The sequence below is a fragment of the Ambystoma mexicanum genome, chromosome 8, assembly GCF_040938575.1.
Source record: "Ambystoma mexicanum isolate Mex_15411 chromosome 8, UKY_AmexF1_1, whole genome shotgun sequence".
NCBI classification, from domain to species: domain Eukaryota; kingdom Metazoa; phylum Chordata; class Amphibia; order Caudata; family Ambystomatidae; genus Ambystoma; species Ambystoma mexicanum.
The window spans coordinates 218,472,326-218,489,574 of record NC_090929.1 but is presented as its reverse complement, the minus strand read 5'-3'; the positions used below and the strand labels follow the sequence as shown (position 1 = coordinate 218,489,574).

General features: G+C 45.1%; 1 protein-coding gene across 1 annotated transcript in view; it reads right to left on the bottom strand.

Moving 5' to 3' along the window:
• FAM163B (family with sequence similarity 163 member B) overlaps positions 1-17,249 on the bottom strand; it is a 528,280-nt gene that overhangs the window by 31,816 nt on the left and 479,215 nt on the right. The window contains exon 2 of the mRNA XM_069609631.1: positions 16,210-16,325. Coding sequence (XP_069465732.1) covers positions 16,210-16,302 — 93 coding nt within the window. The 5' untranslated portion in view covers positions 16,303-16,325. The remainder of the gene's footprint in view (positions 1-16,209; positions 16,326-17,249) is intronic.

Genomic DNA, 17,249 nt, shown 5'->3' with positions numbered 1-17,249 from the left:
TTCTCTATCTCGATCAGGTCTGTCTCTCCCTCTCTCTCTGTTCTCTTTCGCTCTAAGCCTCTGATTTGACTCTTTCTTTCACTCTCTCACTGAAGGTGAGAGTGTCATTGTCAGTTGTGCTTTCGCAAGCCATTGGGCACATTGACCCTATGGGTGAAAGTGTAGGGGATGTGGATAGTCATTGTGAGAGATGTTGGGCTTCTTACCAACCTTTTAAAGGACCCGGGAGCCAGGTGGTGGGGTCTGAAACTGTATTTCTTGTTTTCTTGTTTTCTATTTGTGTTTATTGTTTATGTTTGTGCACACTGTAACTAATACACAGATTTAAAAACACTATCTACCAATCAGTAGAATCAACCTCTGTGGTCCAGGGGTGAATATCGGTTTCTAAACCATCAATCAGCCCCACACCTCTAATACACCAGAAGGGATCTGAACAGATTGGAATAACAAGCACATTATAAACCACCTTGTCCAATTTTGGTAACGTGGCCAGAATGGCAGACTGATCTCCGAAAGGTTGTGGGTCGTTGGTTAGTTGCAAGAAAGTAAAAATACAATTTTCACCCAAGGGGTTAGTTCCCTCCTTCTAGACTCACTCCTACCACCTTTTACTATTACTGTTCTTTCTGGTGGTTACTCCCATGTTGTCATTCTGATACGCAGTGATACTTAAAACCCTTTGCTAACATCTGAATCCCTGATTGCAAAGTCACATCTTGCCGTTTTTGCCTTTTGCTAGAAAGTCACATCTTGCTCCCCATTGCTAAATTCTCTGTATTTTGTTTGTATACTGTTACTTCTCTGTAACTTGCCAGCCCAGTGATCTAACCACTCTCTTTTGTCCCACACCTACCTGCCTTAGCCCTCAGCTTCTCCATCCTCTCTTCATTTCCACCCCCAGGGTTCTTTCTGTTTCTACTATATTTTCCAACTGCTTCTCCATTGACTATCCTTCCCTTCTCACTAAGTCTGGTAGGAAGAAGTTCAAAAAGGATATCTTGGCCTCTAACCATGGTCTTCCCTTCCTATCGCCGACACCTACTCCAATACTTCCTCCAGACAGACCCTCACCAACATCCTCTTTATTATTCCTTTGCCAGATCCATGGACTCTTCATATGATCCCTGTGCTCTGTCCTATCTCCTCCTCTCCCATTAATGCTGGCACTCGCTGGGAAGTTTGCATGGCTTCCTTTGACTCCTCTAAAGTCATCATTAATGTCTACCTTATTGGCACTGTCATGGCCCAAGGCTCTCAGGCCAATCTCCTCCTCTTTGATAGGTGCTTCCCTCGCCTCATCAATTTCCTCTCATCTCCTGCTGCCCCCTTCTCTCCCCCCTTGGCTACCTTGCCCTCTCTCTCCTCCTTTGCCCCTCCTAGGGCTCGTTCTTCTCCACAGGGTGTACCTCTGATCTGTACCCCTCCCTGGAAGGTCTTTAAGGCTGGCAACCTTTTCATATTGTCACTCACAACTCCAGTTCTGCTGTCAAACACTCCTCTGACATCTGCCACCTCCTTGAAGAACTAGACCTTGATGTCCTTGATCTTACAGAGACATGGTTCACGGCCAGCTCTGTCATGAGCTTTGACACTCTCCTCCCTGATGGCTACAAAATCCTCTCTGCACCCAGATCCTCCCGGTCTGGTTCTGGTGGGGGGGGGGTAGCCCTGATATTTCCTGAGTGGATTCCTGTCTCTATCATTCCCACTCATACCTACTCCTCTTTTGAATGCCTTGTCTGTAGTCTCTCTCTCTCTCCTAGCCATTCTCTTACTGTGGGTACCATCTACCGGCTTCCTAGTCAAATCGCCTCATTTCTCTCTGAGTGGGAAGATCTCTCCTCCTCCCTCCTGGCCTCCATCACTCAACTCCTCCTCCTCGGTGACCTCAATATCCATTTAGACTCTCCTTGTTCCTCCTCTGTACTCTTCCTTTACCTTTGCAACTCCCTCTCCATGTCCATCCTCCACTCTGGCCTGACTCACTGTGCAGGGCACACACTTGATTTCTTGATATCCTCGGACCTCCCCCTCTGTATCCCTCTGACCATTCCTCTCTCCTGGAGCGATCATTCCCTCCTCTTCTCTCATCTCTCCCTCCCTTCCCCCCAAGCCAAGCCTATCCCTACACTGCCCCCTACCTTCTCGGACATCTGGCCTATAAAGCATGTGTCAGTTGAGGCTTTCAACACCACCTTCTCTCCCCTCTCCACCTCTGGCTGTCTCACATCCTGACACAACTCTGTCTCTTTACTTCTCTTCAATTGATGCTCTTGCCCCTGTCATGAGGATCCATTTGAAGTCCAAAGCCAAGTGCAATTTCTGGTATGACTTCGACCTAGCTACACTTAAACGTAAGTTTAGTTTGGCTGAGAGGAAATGGAGGACTTCTTGTTCATACTCCAAAGGCAATACCCACTCTCTGTCCTCGTCAAGAAGAGAGTCCACATTCAAGCTCATGTCTCTGCAGCATCTAACAACTCGGCCAAACTCTTTAAAATCTGCAAGGAGCTGGACAATCATGTTGCAGTCTCTACCCCTCCTGTTGCCTCCCAGGCTCTTTGCAGTACCCTTGTCTCTCACTTTATCTCAAAAACCCAGGAAATCCTGTCCACCCTCTCCACTCCTCCCCCTCCTCTCACTTCTCCATCTGTGCTTACTGACCCACCTTAAGCCACCCGCACCCTCCTTCTCATCCATTCCTCTTTTCTCCCCTGATGAGGTCGCAAGACAAGTCCATTTTATGAAAGGCTTGTCAAAATAGGTTCATCTCTGTTCCTTTAAAACCATCAAGGGACACATTGACACCCTCACTCCGGCCCTTGCTGATTTTTGCAACCACTTCTTTGCCTCAGGATCCTTCCCATCCCCTCTGAAGCACTCTCTTGTGCATCCTCTTCTCAAGAAACCCAGAGCTGATCCTTCTTGTCTGGCTAATTATCACCCAATTTCCATTACTCCCTTTCTGGGCAAACTCATGGAAAAGCTATCCATCCAGCTTCAGAGCTGCCATAATCATGGAAACTGCTCTCTTGAATACCCATGAAGATCTGCTCTCCAACCTTGTCCTCATCCTACTCAATCTCTGTTCTGCCTTCAACACGGTCAACCATACCATCTTGCTCAACCATCTCTGTGATAACCTGGGTATCACTGATCAGGGTCTGGCCTGGCAGACCTCTTTCCTCTCTGATCAACAATTGAAGGTCCAACTTGGGTCCTTCCTATCATCTATCTTCCTCTGTACCTGTGGGGTTCCCCAGGGGTCTAACTTCTTACCCTGGATTTTCAACCAATACCTGGCAACTCTCGATCACTGCATTGCCATTTTCTGCTCAAATTTCCAGTGCTACGCTGACGACACTCAACTCAATTTCAGGCTGCCCTCGGCCACCTCCTCTCCCTCTCTCATGTCTGATTGCCTAACTGCCATTCAAGATTGGTGTGCCGCCAATGATCTTTGTCTCAATGGCAGCAAGACGGAGATCCTCCTCATTGGTACACCTTCACCATCCTTTCCCCTAACTCTCCTCTGGCTGGCCTCCCTTGACTCTCCTCCTACCCCCACCTGTGAGGCTAAGAACCTCTGGGTCATCTTTGACCCCACACTTTTCTTCTACGTCCATATCTTTGATGTCTCTAAAATGTCAAACTACTGCACTTCCTCAGAGGTACTCTGCGTTTCATCTCCTTCTTCAAGAAGCTCATGGTCTCCCAAGCTCTGATTCTCTCTAGGTTGGACTATTACAACAGCCTCTTTCTAAATCTACCTGCCTCTACTCTCCGCCCTCTGTAACTAATCCAGAACAGGACTGCAAGACTTGTCCTTGGCCTCAAGCCCTGGGATCGTATCTCTCCAGCTCTGAAATATCTCCATTGGCTCCCAGTGGATGCAAGGATTAAATTCAAACCCTCAGCATTGTCCACAAGGCTTTCTGGGGCCTGGGATCCAAAATACCTTCAACTATCCCTCCACAAATACCTCCCCTCTCAAGCTCTTCACTCCTCTACGTCTAACTCCCTCAGAGTCAGTCGTTTTTCAAAGAAACAACATGGGGGTAGATCTCTGTCTTTGGCTGGGCCCTCCTTCTGGAACAGCCTCCCTGCCACTCTAAAACTTGAGGCGAACCATCTCCGGTTCCGGAAGCACCTCAAGACCTTCCTCTTTGCTTCTGCCTTCGCTCCCCCTGCTGATCTGTTCTCTCTTGGCACTGTGCATCTGGCCACCCTCTGTCCTTCGGGCCCAGGTACCTGCTCACCCTGCCACCCTCCCGCCCAGCCTCCGTGCCACCCCTTGCACTGGGGTCTGTATGTGTCCCCATACAGCCCCCCCTTTTTCTTCCTGCACTTATAAGCCCTACCCTGTCTGCTGCCTTCAACCCAGAACTTGCCACTTGCTGAGTGCACTACCATTGTTTGTTGCCTTTATCATTTATTTATTTATTTATTTATTTATTTATTTATTATATGTTTCTCCTTTGCTCTGCACTTTCCACTTCTCCTCCCTTCCATGCACTTTTCCCCTCCTCTTCTCCCATGCACTTCTGCGTTCTCAATGTCGCTGTGCCTAGTAAGATTGTTGTTTTGTTCTCCCCTGTTCCCCTCCCTTGTCTTGTTGTGCTCTGAAACACTTGTGTACAAGTGCGATAGAAATAAAACATCTATATCAATATCAATGATAAAAGGAGTGCCCTGTAAAGGTTGTATTAAAAATATCTACTTTATTGATCAAAACAGACAGTCTAACAAAACTATGAAATACAACTCATGCTGTAAAGGAATGCAGATGACAAACAGTTTCAAAGAAGGAAAATGGATGCACTCTGAGTACTGACAGGAGGGTAATCGGGTATGGTTAATAAACACAACAGTTTTTTTTTAAGGTTTCTTGTCTTCAGTAAAAATGGAACAAAGGGTCTTCAAATTCCTCTAGGGAGCTTCTGGGAAGGAGCGGGGAACAGAGCCATAATGAACCATGTGATGTCAGTGTTTTTGGTGCTGTGGATATCAGGCGGCAAGACTGTTCGGGAAATAAAACTGTATAAATGACTGCAGGCTGGCCTACACAGTGGCTCTGGGTAAGGAATCATTGTCTCAGTGCTGATCAGTGGTTCTGAAGTACTGGTAGAGACATCTCAGATGTCTTTAAGGGACTGCAGCTTGACAACGGTCAGCGTTGCAGTCGGTTGTGGATCATGGAACTCAACTGGCTCAAAAAGGGGAAAGGTGGACAGTGGTAGATGCTTTTGTGGCACTTCTCCCAGCTTCTTCAATGGGCTTGTTTTGTCCTTTAATGTGGACGGCCCGAAGCTGAGAAGTGTGTTGCAGGCAGTTTTGTTGTCCTTGGTTGTAGGTTCAGAGATCTTCTGGCACTCAATGTCCAGGATGTTTCCTACAAAGAATACCAGGGCACAGTGTGTGCTGGCTGGGTACTGATTCTGGAGTGGCTGGAGGGCCTCTGAGTTCTGTGTCCCCCTCTGTTCCCTGGGAGATGTTTAGGGGAGGGATATTGCATCCCTCGTTGGATATTATGGCCTTCATTTACTGGCGGAAGCTGTAAGGCAACCTGTACCTTCAGCCAAGGTCTAAGGTTGAGCTCTTCTTTGTTACTTCTGGTGAAGTCATCAGATGATCTGCCAAAAGAGGGGCTCAGATCCTCATTTAAAGCCAATTGAGCAACAGTGATTGATTTAGGCTAAGCCTAACTTAGTGACCCAATCATGGGGTCCCTACCAACACTCTCCTCTATGTGTGAGGTCAAAACTAGAGTGCTTTGCAACAGGAAAAGTAAAGGGATGAAAACAGCAACAAGTGTCTGTGAACTAAAATGGCTGACCCCTTCTCTCAACAGAAAGAGCTTTGTGCTCACTACTGTCTTCTCTTAAGTCCCACCCATCTTCCTGTACGTTGTGTTCAAAGAGTCTCTCTGGTTAATAGTCCTCCATGTGTGGTCCCTGTTAAAGCGACCAGCAGGTCCCACTTAAAGCTGTGGCAATACCAGACTCTCTGGCTCCTGCAAACCACATTATTGTATTTTATGAATGGAATCCCCCTAGCGGGTGGCCTATTGTAAATGACAGACCCAGACATTACAGTTCACTGCTATTGATACTGAGAGGAGAGAGCTGTCTTCATGTTGACACAGTTGCATATGAAAGGTTGCTGGGTTTCATGCCTCCTTTGTTATCCTCTGCAGCAAGGACCCATGGGGGCCTGCTTGAAGTACCTCCTGTTGGTATGATAATTGCTGACACCAGCTGCAGGGCTTAATAAAAGAGCAGGGCAAATCCATGGTGCCTTTGTTAGTTAATCAGGCTGACCATGGCAGGGGGAAGGTTGGTCCCCCACTTCATGGAGATGACATTGGTCACTTCTCGGCTCTCACATTCACACTAAATATGACAGGGGCGGAAGGTGCCTGTAGGTGTTGTCCAGTTCGGAGTACACAGGTGTATGAATTGGCGTGGTGTGGCATTGTAAAATGTGTGTGGATTAACACCACACATTCTTGAGGTTGATCTACCATCATTCAATTTAATGAACATTTTCAAAAAAGCCCAGGGGAGTGCAGTCCCACCATGCGGATGGTCAAATTCGTCACGGCTTCAGTGCTCATAGAAGAAACAAATAATTTTTTTATAATCTGAGCATGACCCTTTGCAAGAAGGAAGGACATTTCGATAGACAAAAGGGTGTATATTGTCAGCAAAAGAAGTTCTTAAACATGGAAATATTTAATAATACTAATATTGTAAACTGGCTATGTTTGTTTTGCGAAGAAGATAAGAATGACAGATGTTTATATTTTACAAATATGTCTGTGATAAAATATTTTTTGTGCGTGGACATGGTACTAATTTCATTGTCACAACACTCCCCAAAGCATTAAAGTGTTTGTAACCAGTAATCATATATTGCCATTCGTTCAGCCTCAGAATTTACTGTAGAAGAGGAGCGAAAAGCCTCTACCAGAAGTGTCACCCCTAAATTGCCTATATGTTGGGAACCGGAAATAGTGACAAGCAAGACACCTGTAAAGATGCCTATAACACGAGCAGCCTTTGAAGCAAAGTATTCATTGAGAAAACCTTTCGGTATTGTGGGATGTTTTTACCCATACATCCGAGCCCTACCTCAAAAACTGTGCAGTACTGACATGGAAAACATCATGATGGCCAGAGCTTCCCAGAAAATGCACAGGGAAATGCATGAAGAATAGGCTGCCACTCATTTTTGCCGATGTTATGGGCACAGAAGGGCACTGCCTAAAACCACCATTGGACTACCCACACAGTAGCCTGAAACCATTGGGAATGGCAATGCTGATTGCCAAAAGCAACCTAGAATTGTGGGGGATTCATTTTCTTAAATCCCAAAAATGGTTGCAATACCAGTACTCACCACTATCAGAAAGCCGGCGTTTTAAAACAACAGCAGACTTTTTTTTTCTTTTTCATGTAAAACTGAATAAATGGACCCAAAGCATGCCAAAGAAAGACTTAATGAGAGGTGGATACAATGTAAAGTTATATTCTGAAGTGACTTGAATGTTCATAACAAGACTGGCTGAGCTCTGCAGGTCTGCAGCAGCCTAACTGAAACTGGATTTAAAACTACCAAAAATCTAAATGTTTAAAAGAAATGAGTGACCTACTTTTGAGTGTCACATAGGTTGCAATTGTTTAAATGTCATAGTTTTAAACTGAGAATCAGCATTCTAGCTGCATATGTAAAAATGGTTAGTTTTATTTGAATGCAGAAAACTGGGTAACTAAAAGTGACATTAGCTGGGGCCTGGCTTAAGGAACTGAATTCTGCCCACCAGCTACCCCCGACAGGATTTGAGACTTGCACAACTGCTGTGTTCCCATGCCTACCTGCCTTTTGTTGCTCCCACCAAAAGGGATATGACACTTCTCTGATTGGATTACCAAGGGACTGCTAGAGGCTAAACATAGGACCCAGGCAGAGGGTTTATGGAAGTGGCCATAAATGGCTTGCTCTTGAACAAAGGGCCTTCCAGGGCCCAGGCAGATGGTTTATTGCAGGGGTAATAAAAATGGCTTCCTCTTGGCAGAAACTGGGAGGGGGAGAAACTGGAGACAGAGGCTGAGCTTGAAGAAAGTGGAAAGACTGGTTTCTGTACCATGTGACCTGAAAAGACACACCCCTGTAGCCAGAATATGGTTTTAGAAAAAGATGAATAACTCATAGTACGGACTTGTCATAATTATTTAAATGATACCATAATTCTTGTGATTTTTCTGCCCACATTTTAAGAGGTTTTTAGAACCGGTGGCATGATCTGGGGGCAAACTAGCAGTTAAGAGGGTATTACTTAAAATGTATGCATGTTAAAAGTCTGATACTTCATCAATTAATGCCTGCATGCCTTGCACACATGTGTATAAATTTGGGGTAATGTCCGATATTATGAAACCAGTTAAAAAGTGAAATATGTTGCCATTTCTGAATGCAAGCTCCCAGGAAGAGCAGATTTGGACAGGGTATACCTCCTGTGATATGTGATGGGTGCATGTAATTTTAAACAAATGTGTACCTGTGCAAATATGTCTTTTGGGTCAAAATATAGATTGTGTGTAATTTGACAGGGGTGGGTTCTCTGTATCATAAACAGACCTCATCATGATGACACTTCATTTCATTCCCCCAATCAAGGGGAAGAGGAGGAAGTGGCCAATGACAAGTGGAGAGGGGTAGGGCCTAGGAAGCTAGCCTTTCCACCCATTTTCAAAACACCTAAAAGCAGACAGTCAGGACAGATAGGGACATTCTATTCCATCTGCTGCAACGCGCTCTGCCGGACCATACAACATCCAGAGATCCAGACTTCAAATCCATCAATCTCCAGAATCCAGAGAGGCTAGACCAGCAGAGCAGAGCTGACCCAGACCACTGTTAGCAGAACCAGAGAGCTGACCCAGATCACTGTGAAGTGCTGAGACCAGACCAGAGTCCAGTCTAAAACCTGACCAGATCCGTGGCGAGGCCCATTTATTTCAAAAATATATTGTGAGTACCTAGCAAAACTGTGCAGAACCAATCTCTTAGTTAAAATAATATAATTCAATCTATTTTAATCTAAGTAGAACTGCCCCTAACTGTCACCTGTCATTTGTAAAGCTGTCACCTGTCATTTCTATTTGCTAGCTGTCAATTGTCACTTTGAACTTTAAAACTTCAAATCTGAAAAACGACCTTTACCATATCGCTCATATCTCTGTGACCGTTTGTCTTAGAAACTTGCAGTAACTTTCCTCTGAAAGCTTAGAATCTTGGCTTTTCAACGAACCTAGAAACGCATTCCTACGCCCTACACTTTTGCCGCAATCGCGAAAAATGCACTCGCGAATTTACCGCAATTTGCAAATTTCTCCACGTGTGAAAACAGCAGCTTCATTGCTTTCCTTGATAAAAATGCGTTTGCCTCTTAAGAACCATCCCTGAATCATTGCTAGAGTGAGCCTGGACTAATATTAACTAGATACCACTCACCCTGAACCTCTAGAGGGAATTAAAAGCATTTAAGCATATTTTTCACTTCATTGCCAGCACATATAAAAGCATTTTGGGCCTGTGTTTCCAACTTCTGTAGTCTAAGCTTGCTGGGGTGAACTGAATTACATTTGATTGCATTTCTGAGAACTGTGTGCTTTCCTTCCATTTCCTTGCATTGCATAAAGGGGGGAGGGGATTGCCAGAGAAAAGTGATTACATTGTTTTGTTGAAATCATATTGAGTATTTTCTGTACTGCATTTTCATTCAACATTGCATCCATCTGAACTTATATAAAGCATTCTCTACCACCTTATTCTTCTGTTCTTATTCACAAGTGCGCTAGTGCCAGACTATCCATTATTGATTACTGCTCAGATTGAGTGTGATATTCAATTATTAATTTATTATAAAGTGTGATATATATATTGTTTAAATTCTCAAATAAACCTTTTAACTTGCAAAACAGAACTACTTCTTGGCTCAGTGGGGTCAGGGGGATTCCAAGAGAGGGGTGTTATATAGGGGTAGTCATCCAGAACGCATGAACTGGACATAAAGATATATCCATAAGGGTTTCCATTCAGTATCCCAGACTAGGCTTTGATTTAGCTGTAGTGTTGAATTGAATCCTCTTACAGTATGTACCCACGTAGAACTGACAGCCTTTTGGGAAAGATCCCTGAAGAGCATGTGAAGACGGATGAAAGAAGAGATTGGTGAAGTCACATGAAGAAAGTGACACACCTCAGAAGAGATGACAAGAGAAAAGATGTATATACCATATAGAATCTGATGACGAAGTAAGAACTGAGTAAACGTTCACGTGTGCAATGAAGAACACACGGGTGAAAAGCATGGAAGAAAACGACAATCATTTTATAATTGTACAGATGCAGTAACGCAAGTAGATGGATTAATCATAAGGTTGGCTATACGTAGTGAACAGATTGTGGTGATGCACCAAGGTGTATATATGCATAGGAATCTGGAAAATCTACATTGTATTTGAGAAAACTGGACACCAAGAATAGAAGGGATGGAAAAGTGTGGCACAGCAAGATAAACCCAGCTGAGAATAGAAGGCGCATGAAGAGGCCTGCTTAGCCATGTGTCAAGGGGTGAAGCAGCCAAGAAACCAGTATATTATAATGGAATGATACAATGTACAAGAAGGCGAGAAGCCAAACTCCTGTTAAGGTGCAGTGGAAGGACAGTTGGTGCCAGGTTCTATTCATTTAATACCATTAAATATGGTGAGGAAGCTCATAACCTGGTCTCCAAGCACATGGTCAGATGAAAATAGACTCTTGGATAGGCTACACTGAGACCAGACGATAATGTCATACCAAAACTCCATTTTATTCCCAGGAGCAATGCTATTGCCAAGTACAAAGACTATTCTCATGGCAGACAGCCCGACCCACTGGCACCTGGGTTACCAGCATGCATGCTGCTAAGAAAGTATGCCTAGATGTTTCCCGTTACCCAACCACAACCCTGCATAGGTTTCTTAGTTTGCCACGTAGGATGATGTCACTGATGGTGAATATTTACTATATAATCATGTTTCTTTTTAATGAAATGTTGTACTCCCTGTTTTAGATAATTGATATTAAAACAGCCAAAAATGTATTTTGCCAACTTCCTGAGTTGGTTGAATTATTGATGTTTGAGTAATTTCTCCATCCCGATCCACCCAGTAGAGTGTTACTTCATCTTAAAGAGCCTGACATGGTTTATTAGTGTGAGGATACAATGGCTATGGCCAAGATGTCTGAGGCCGTATGTGTGGAACGTCAGCTTCTTAGGGAGTGTGGCTGGGGCTTGGATCCCTGTTCATCTTTACTATCTGCCATGGAAACTGTGTCCGATAAAGTAGCCCTAATGTGCCTTTGTTTCTGCCACACTAAACCCTTTGAGTCATGGTATGGCCTGGAGATGAGAGCCCAGCATCAAGTTTATAGACGGCTGGAAAGAAAATGGCACCTGACTTATGATACAGCTTCCTATAAATCTTACAAGCAAGCTGGTACCCGCTATCATCAGCTGATTTGTGTGAGAAAATCTAAATACTATGCTACATGGATCACTGAGGCCCCATGTGCCTCAATAGAACTGTTTCTTGTAGCCAGAGAACTATCATTTTCGTCTACTGGCAGCTCCACTAGGCAACCTGATGCTCAGATCCGGTGTGATGAGAACAGTGGCTTCTTCTTTGAAAAAATGGCTGACATTTGCACTGCTATTGGCAAGTGTCAATTGGAGGTGTCGACTGCTGTGCTTCAGGATGCTAGCAACTTTCTGGCCAGTCCTCCGCTGGACAGTTTTGAACTGCTTCCCATTAAGGATGAAGATATTAGGAAGGCTCTTTTGAGTTTGAAATTTGTCTCCCCTAAGGATGCTGTCCATTTACATATTTTAAAAGTGTTGTCCAACCAAGTTATAGGTTTGGTATCCAAAGCTGTGAGATACTCTTTATCCATGAGGGTGGTCCCTACTGAGTTGAAGCATGGTGTGGTTCTGTGGTTCTCCCCTTATTGAAGAAAGCCACACTGGACACTAAAGTCCTGGCAAACTATAGGCCTATTTCCTTGCTTCCTGCCATGATGAAGCTGAGGGAGGCAGTGATTGCCCCGCGGGTCTCTCTGTTCCTGGAGGAAAATAATTGTCTTCACCCATCTCAATCCGGCTTCCACTCAAAAGATGGGAACGTAATCAGTGATGATCTCCCTGCTTGCTGATCTAGCTATGCTTCAGGACTGTGGAGAGACTGGCGTCCTTATTCTCCTTGAAATTTCTGTGCCCTTTGAAACAGTGGAGGATGAGATTTTTCTGTCTTGACTTGAGCAGGCAGGCATCTCGGGATCTATCCTTGCCTGGTTTTGTTCTTTGTTGACTGGCCGTTCTCAGGCTGCATCTTTTCAGGCCTGCTTTTCTGCTCGCGATGAGCTACTATGTGGTGTTCCACAGGGGTCGGCTCTCTCCCCCTTTCTTTTTATGTGCAGCTTCTGGCTGAGTTTATCACTGCATGTGGAGTACTTTTCTACTCCTATGCAGATGATACTCAGCTTATATTTTGCCATGATTCCCTGCAGACTGCTCCCCCTGAAAGACTTTGAGACTACCTTGAGAAAGTGGGAATCGGGATGTCAGCTAATTGGCTGCAATTGAATGGCAGTAAGACGGAGGTGCTGGTGGTGGGCTCCTAGGAGAGTGACCATCTTTGGACCTCGCTTTATTGGCCAGAGTCCCTTGGGCCTGCCCCGCCCTCTGTGCCTCTATCAAGAGTGTTGGAGTCAAACTTCTCCCCAATGGGTGCCGCAATGGGTGCCGCAAAGCCCAGATCTCCGCTGTCTGTATTGCAGGGTTTGGGAGACTGAAGGCTCTCAGAAAAATGTTTTCTCTGCTCCCCGCGGAGAATAGGTTATCCTTGGTGACATCCACAGTAATTAGTAATGGTATATACTTGCGCCAACCCAAGTATCAAATTCAGTGGATGCAAGTCTTGCAAAATGCTGCGGCTCGGCTGGCACTGGTGGCCCTTCGCTTAACTTTGTCCTTGCTACTGCTTTTCCATCTGCACTGGCTCCCTGTGACTGCTCGCATTAAGTTTAAAGCTCTCTGTGTAGTCCACTGAGCCTTTTATGATGCTGGTCCCCACTTTTTGAAATATAAATTGGAAAAATATTCTCCAGCAGGAAACCACCTCTCAGTCCATCTATCTTGTATTTAGGAGAGACATGGAAACATATCTGTTTAAACAGTTCTTTTCATCCTGCTAATCTGTTGCTGTAGTTCTTCTAAACCTGCCCCGTCTCGCTCCTGTCAGTACCTGGATGCCTTTTTCAGCCTTAGTTAGTGATGTATACATTTTACATAAATAAATAAATAAATACATAAATAAATACATCTGAGATGTATTCTGTCCCCAAAATTGGGAAATGTGTTGAATTTTAGAATACGAGGCGCTGAGAGATGATGAAGCCTTGTGTATGTACGAGGCGTTGAGAGATGATGAAGCCTTGTGTATGTGCCTGCGCCAATGCGCCGACAACCTTGGAAAATTGCACTTAGGGCACATATGGAGAGGGGAGGATTGGATTTGTGGAAGGATACATACATGCCAGGGCTTTGCCCATGTCCCTATGCTGCACACAATCATGCCGTGCAGGCATTGGTGGCCGTGGTCACAGCGTGACATGGTCAGTAGTGGAGTTTGTATCAATGTGGATGAAAGTAGTTGAATGAACTGTGTGTGTTAGATTCTAATTGCAGGGTATTGTAGTAATTGTGCATTAATAGCATGTATTTTAACGCACTGAATGTATGGACAGGGGGAAAGGCTGCATATGTGACGGAGTCCTGTTTCTGCCATGCAGTCATATTCAGAGTTGAGGCATGTTTGAAAGGGGACATGCATGCTTGACAATCGCTTTATTGCGTAGATGAGAATGTGGTGGTTGTTTCTCATAGGTGAGGCAGTCACTGTGCATTTCTCCAAGATCCTTTGGAAAACAGGTTTCAGCCAGGCCTTCTGTATTCATGTTGTTTAGTCTCCTTGTAAAAGGGAATGTGTGTTGCACATGCATGTGTGTGTGGGAGATCCTGTATGTGCACGATGGAGACTTTGACTGACTTAGACACAGATGTCACTATGCACAAGACCACTGGAGGCGTTATACTGCCATCTGGCATGGCTGAGCAGGAAAGGAGCATTGGCAGAGCCAGCAGAGACTGTAGAGCTATGTACAGGTCTTGATTAGTATGGATTGGGGTGTGTGGCAAGAGTTGCTTGTTGTCCAGGATACAGAGGAGTGCTCAGGTTGGCTCCATGGGCTGGCCCGCCAGACCAATGGCTCACACCCGCCATGCATGACTCCAGCCAGGCAATGCATTGCTGGAGGTGACAGAAGGGGATGAGACCTTGGGATAAGAAGTTATGCAATGCCTCTACCCAAAGGCAGAGCTTGACTAGGGTACACAGTTATTCTTCATGAAGATTTAGAAAATGGTTTTGGGTCTTAGGGCCTCATTACACGGAAGGTGGTAAGGGTTAACGGTCACCGGTAATGGTACCGGTGACCGTTAACCCTTACTGCCTTACTATGAGGTCCCTTTGGGGGTTGGTACTTTAACGCCTGCTTTTTAGCAGGCGTTAAAAACCAACCCGCAAAGGGACCAGGGTGCTAATTACGGTACTGCAATTTGCGGTACCGTAATTAGCACCTTCCCCATTCCCTTATGCCCTATGGGGCAAAAATGGGAATGGGGAAGGGCAATGGGGAAAGGGGGAATTACCGCCTCGCCAACCTTGGAATAGGGTGGTAATTCCCCTTTCCTCCAAGGCGGTGCCGGTATTTTACTGGCATGAACCAAGGTGCTAATAGCAGCTTGGTCCACCGCCTACCGTGTAATGAGGCCCTTAGTTTGTATTTCTGGGCAGGAGCCTTCAACATGATTCAGTTATTCTTTCTGAAAACGTGGGTACAGCTGTTCTGGGATAGAGAGTTTTGATGTAGTAGAAGGACCCAGACATTTTGGAAACAGGAAGCTTTCGAAAGGTCAAGGCTGGGGAAACGCTAGTGGCCAGTATGGCGTTGAGGTATCGAATCAAGTATGCATAACATCACAGATAACACAACAGAAGATAACAGATGTCAATGAATGGGGCCAATGCCCAATAACAATTTTCTGTAGTGAAATATTGCATAACGCCGCTTCCTATGACTCGCTCTCTCATCAGATCATAATCACAACTTTGACTTGACCCTCATACCATAGCCTTCCCATACTTCTGGCTCCCTCCCTCATTACTTATGTCCTGGAACAAACTTAAAATCATTTTGTGTACACTCTAGTACCCATCGCCAGTGGTCTACTGCTTCAATTCATGATATGATATGATATGATATGGCATTTGTAATGCGCCTATACACAAGTGTTTCATCCTATCAGCATATCCCATCCATGCATATCTTGCCTCCCACTGCAACCTGTTCATCTCTGTAAACAGCTGAGCATGCATCTGTATTCTAAAAAGCTCTGCCTGACACCCGTATTCACTGTGCTGTGTACACTTCTCTGCTGACCAATGGGGGCAGAGCTGTGCTATATGGGATACAAAAACGAACCCGCCTGAAATAGGTAAAGTGAAGAATAAACGTAAATGTTCACATGCCGAAAAAAGAGTGGGGAGCTTTTCATGTGCCTTGCATATACTGTGCAGACTCTGACGCTTCCCACGTCAGCGAGGAGGTGTGGTGCTGATTGTAGAGCACATAGACAAGGATGGACACATTGTGCAATTGATGGTACTGCTTTACAGAGTTCATGGGCAAATGTCAGAGTGTGCGGTCTGGGCTTCGGCGATGATGGCATCCAGACCACGGATGAGAAGTCCCCTGTGTCCAAGGACAACAAGAAAGTAACTAAGCGCTTAATATATCAGAGATTGCTTGATCCCCTTACCCCTTTCTCCATCTTGAGCTCTGGCTTAATATGTCTCTAATCGTGTGACCTGGATTCGAACCTGTGTTGCTTTTGATGTCTTGCTTCCAAGACAAACACGTGTGACATTGAAGGGATGTAAGTGAAGGGACTACCTAAGGATGATGCCTTCCCTGTCCATAATGATACTCACTAAGACTAGAACGCGCATACGCCCTGGTGTACAGAAATCATCTTACCTGGAGCCTACAATAGCAGAGGACGGCTATAATGCAAAGAAGAATAACTGTTGCTAAAATTCCACCGGTGATGACCACAGTCCCGGCTGTCATTCGACCGCTTCTCCATTAACCACCTGAAAGACATAAAAGTAGCAAGAGTTAATAAAGGTAAAGTCCACAAAGGTGACCTGAAAAGCGCATGCAGAGGGATTACAAGAAAGAGCAGCTACAAGGATGAGATGGCCGGGTTGGAGAAGTAGGATAATTTCTGCCTTACAGAAACATGCTGATATTGATTCTGTTTTATAAATGTGAGTGGTGATGGGCTATCTTCACCATATAGCAGTAGTTCTGGTTAATGCCGGAGGGCGCACTAATGCTAGGTGGAAACAGTGGTTACCAATTGGTTGTAAACTGTGCCAATTAAAGAATGATCGGGTGTGCGAAGTGGAGATCTAAACCCGGAGGACTCCCCCCCGCCCCTCTGCTGGCAAAGCACTTCTAGCAACCTCTGAGAATGGTCCCACACTGAGTTTAAGGACCTAAACATTTAGGGCATTGTCTGAATCCTGTGTCATTCCACACGTTTTGGACTATGACTCCCAAATTCCCTCACTTAACTTAAAATCATTCCCTCACTTAACTTAAAATCATTTTGTGTACACTCTAGTACCCATCGCCAGTGGTCTACTGCTGAATAGGGGGGATCGTAATTGTATTACACAACATCTGGAAAGCCAAATGGTTGCAGGCCCAGCTATAGAGCGTTTTTGCATACCACAGCATTTGAATCAGTGTTATGTATTGGTGTCATTTATGTTTCTTGTGCATGTTCTGATGTTATATGCTCAGATTATGTCTTTCTGTGGTGTAGATATGTATTATTTTGCATTAGCACCCGGCACGCGCTGCACACTGGGAATACAACGTGTAGATTGGCTCTTTTTTCTGAGCCATACCACACAGTATTCACGTGCACGCCACTGCGTCCTGTGCTTGCCGCGTACTCTGTTCCCGGCGAGGGGCGTGACAGCCTCTTAGTTAATGAGGAGGCTCAA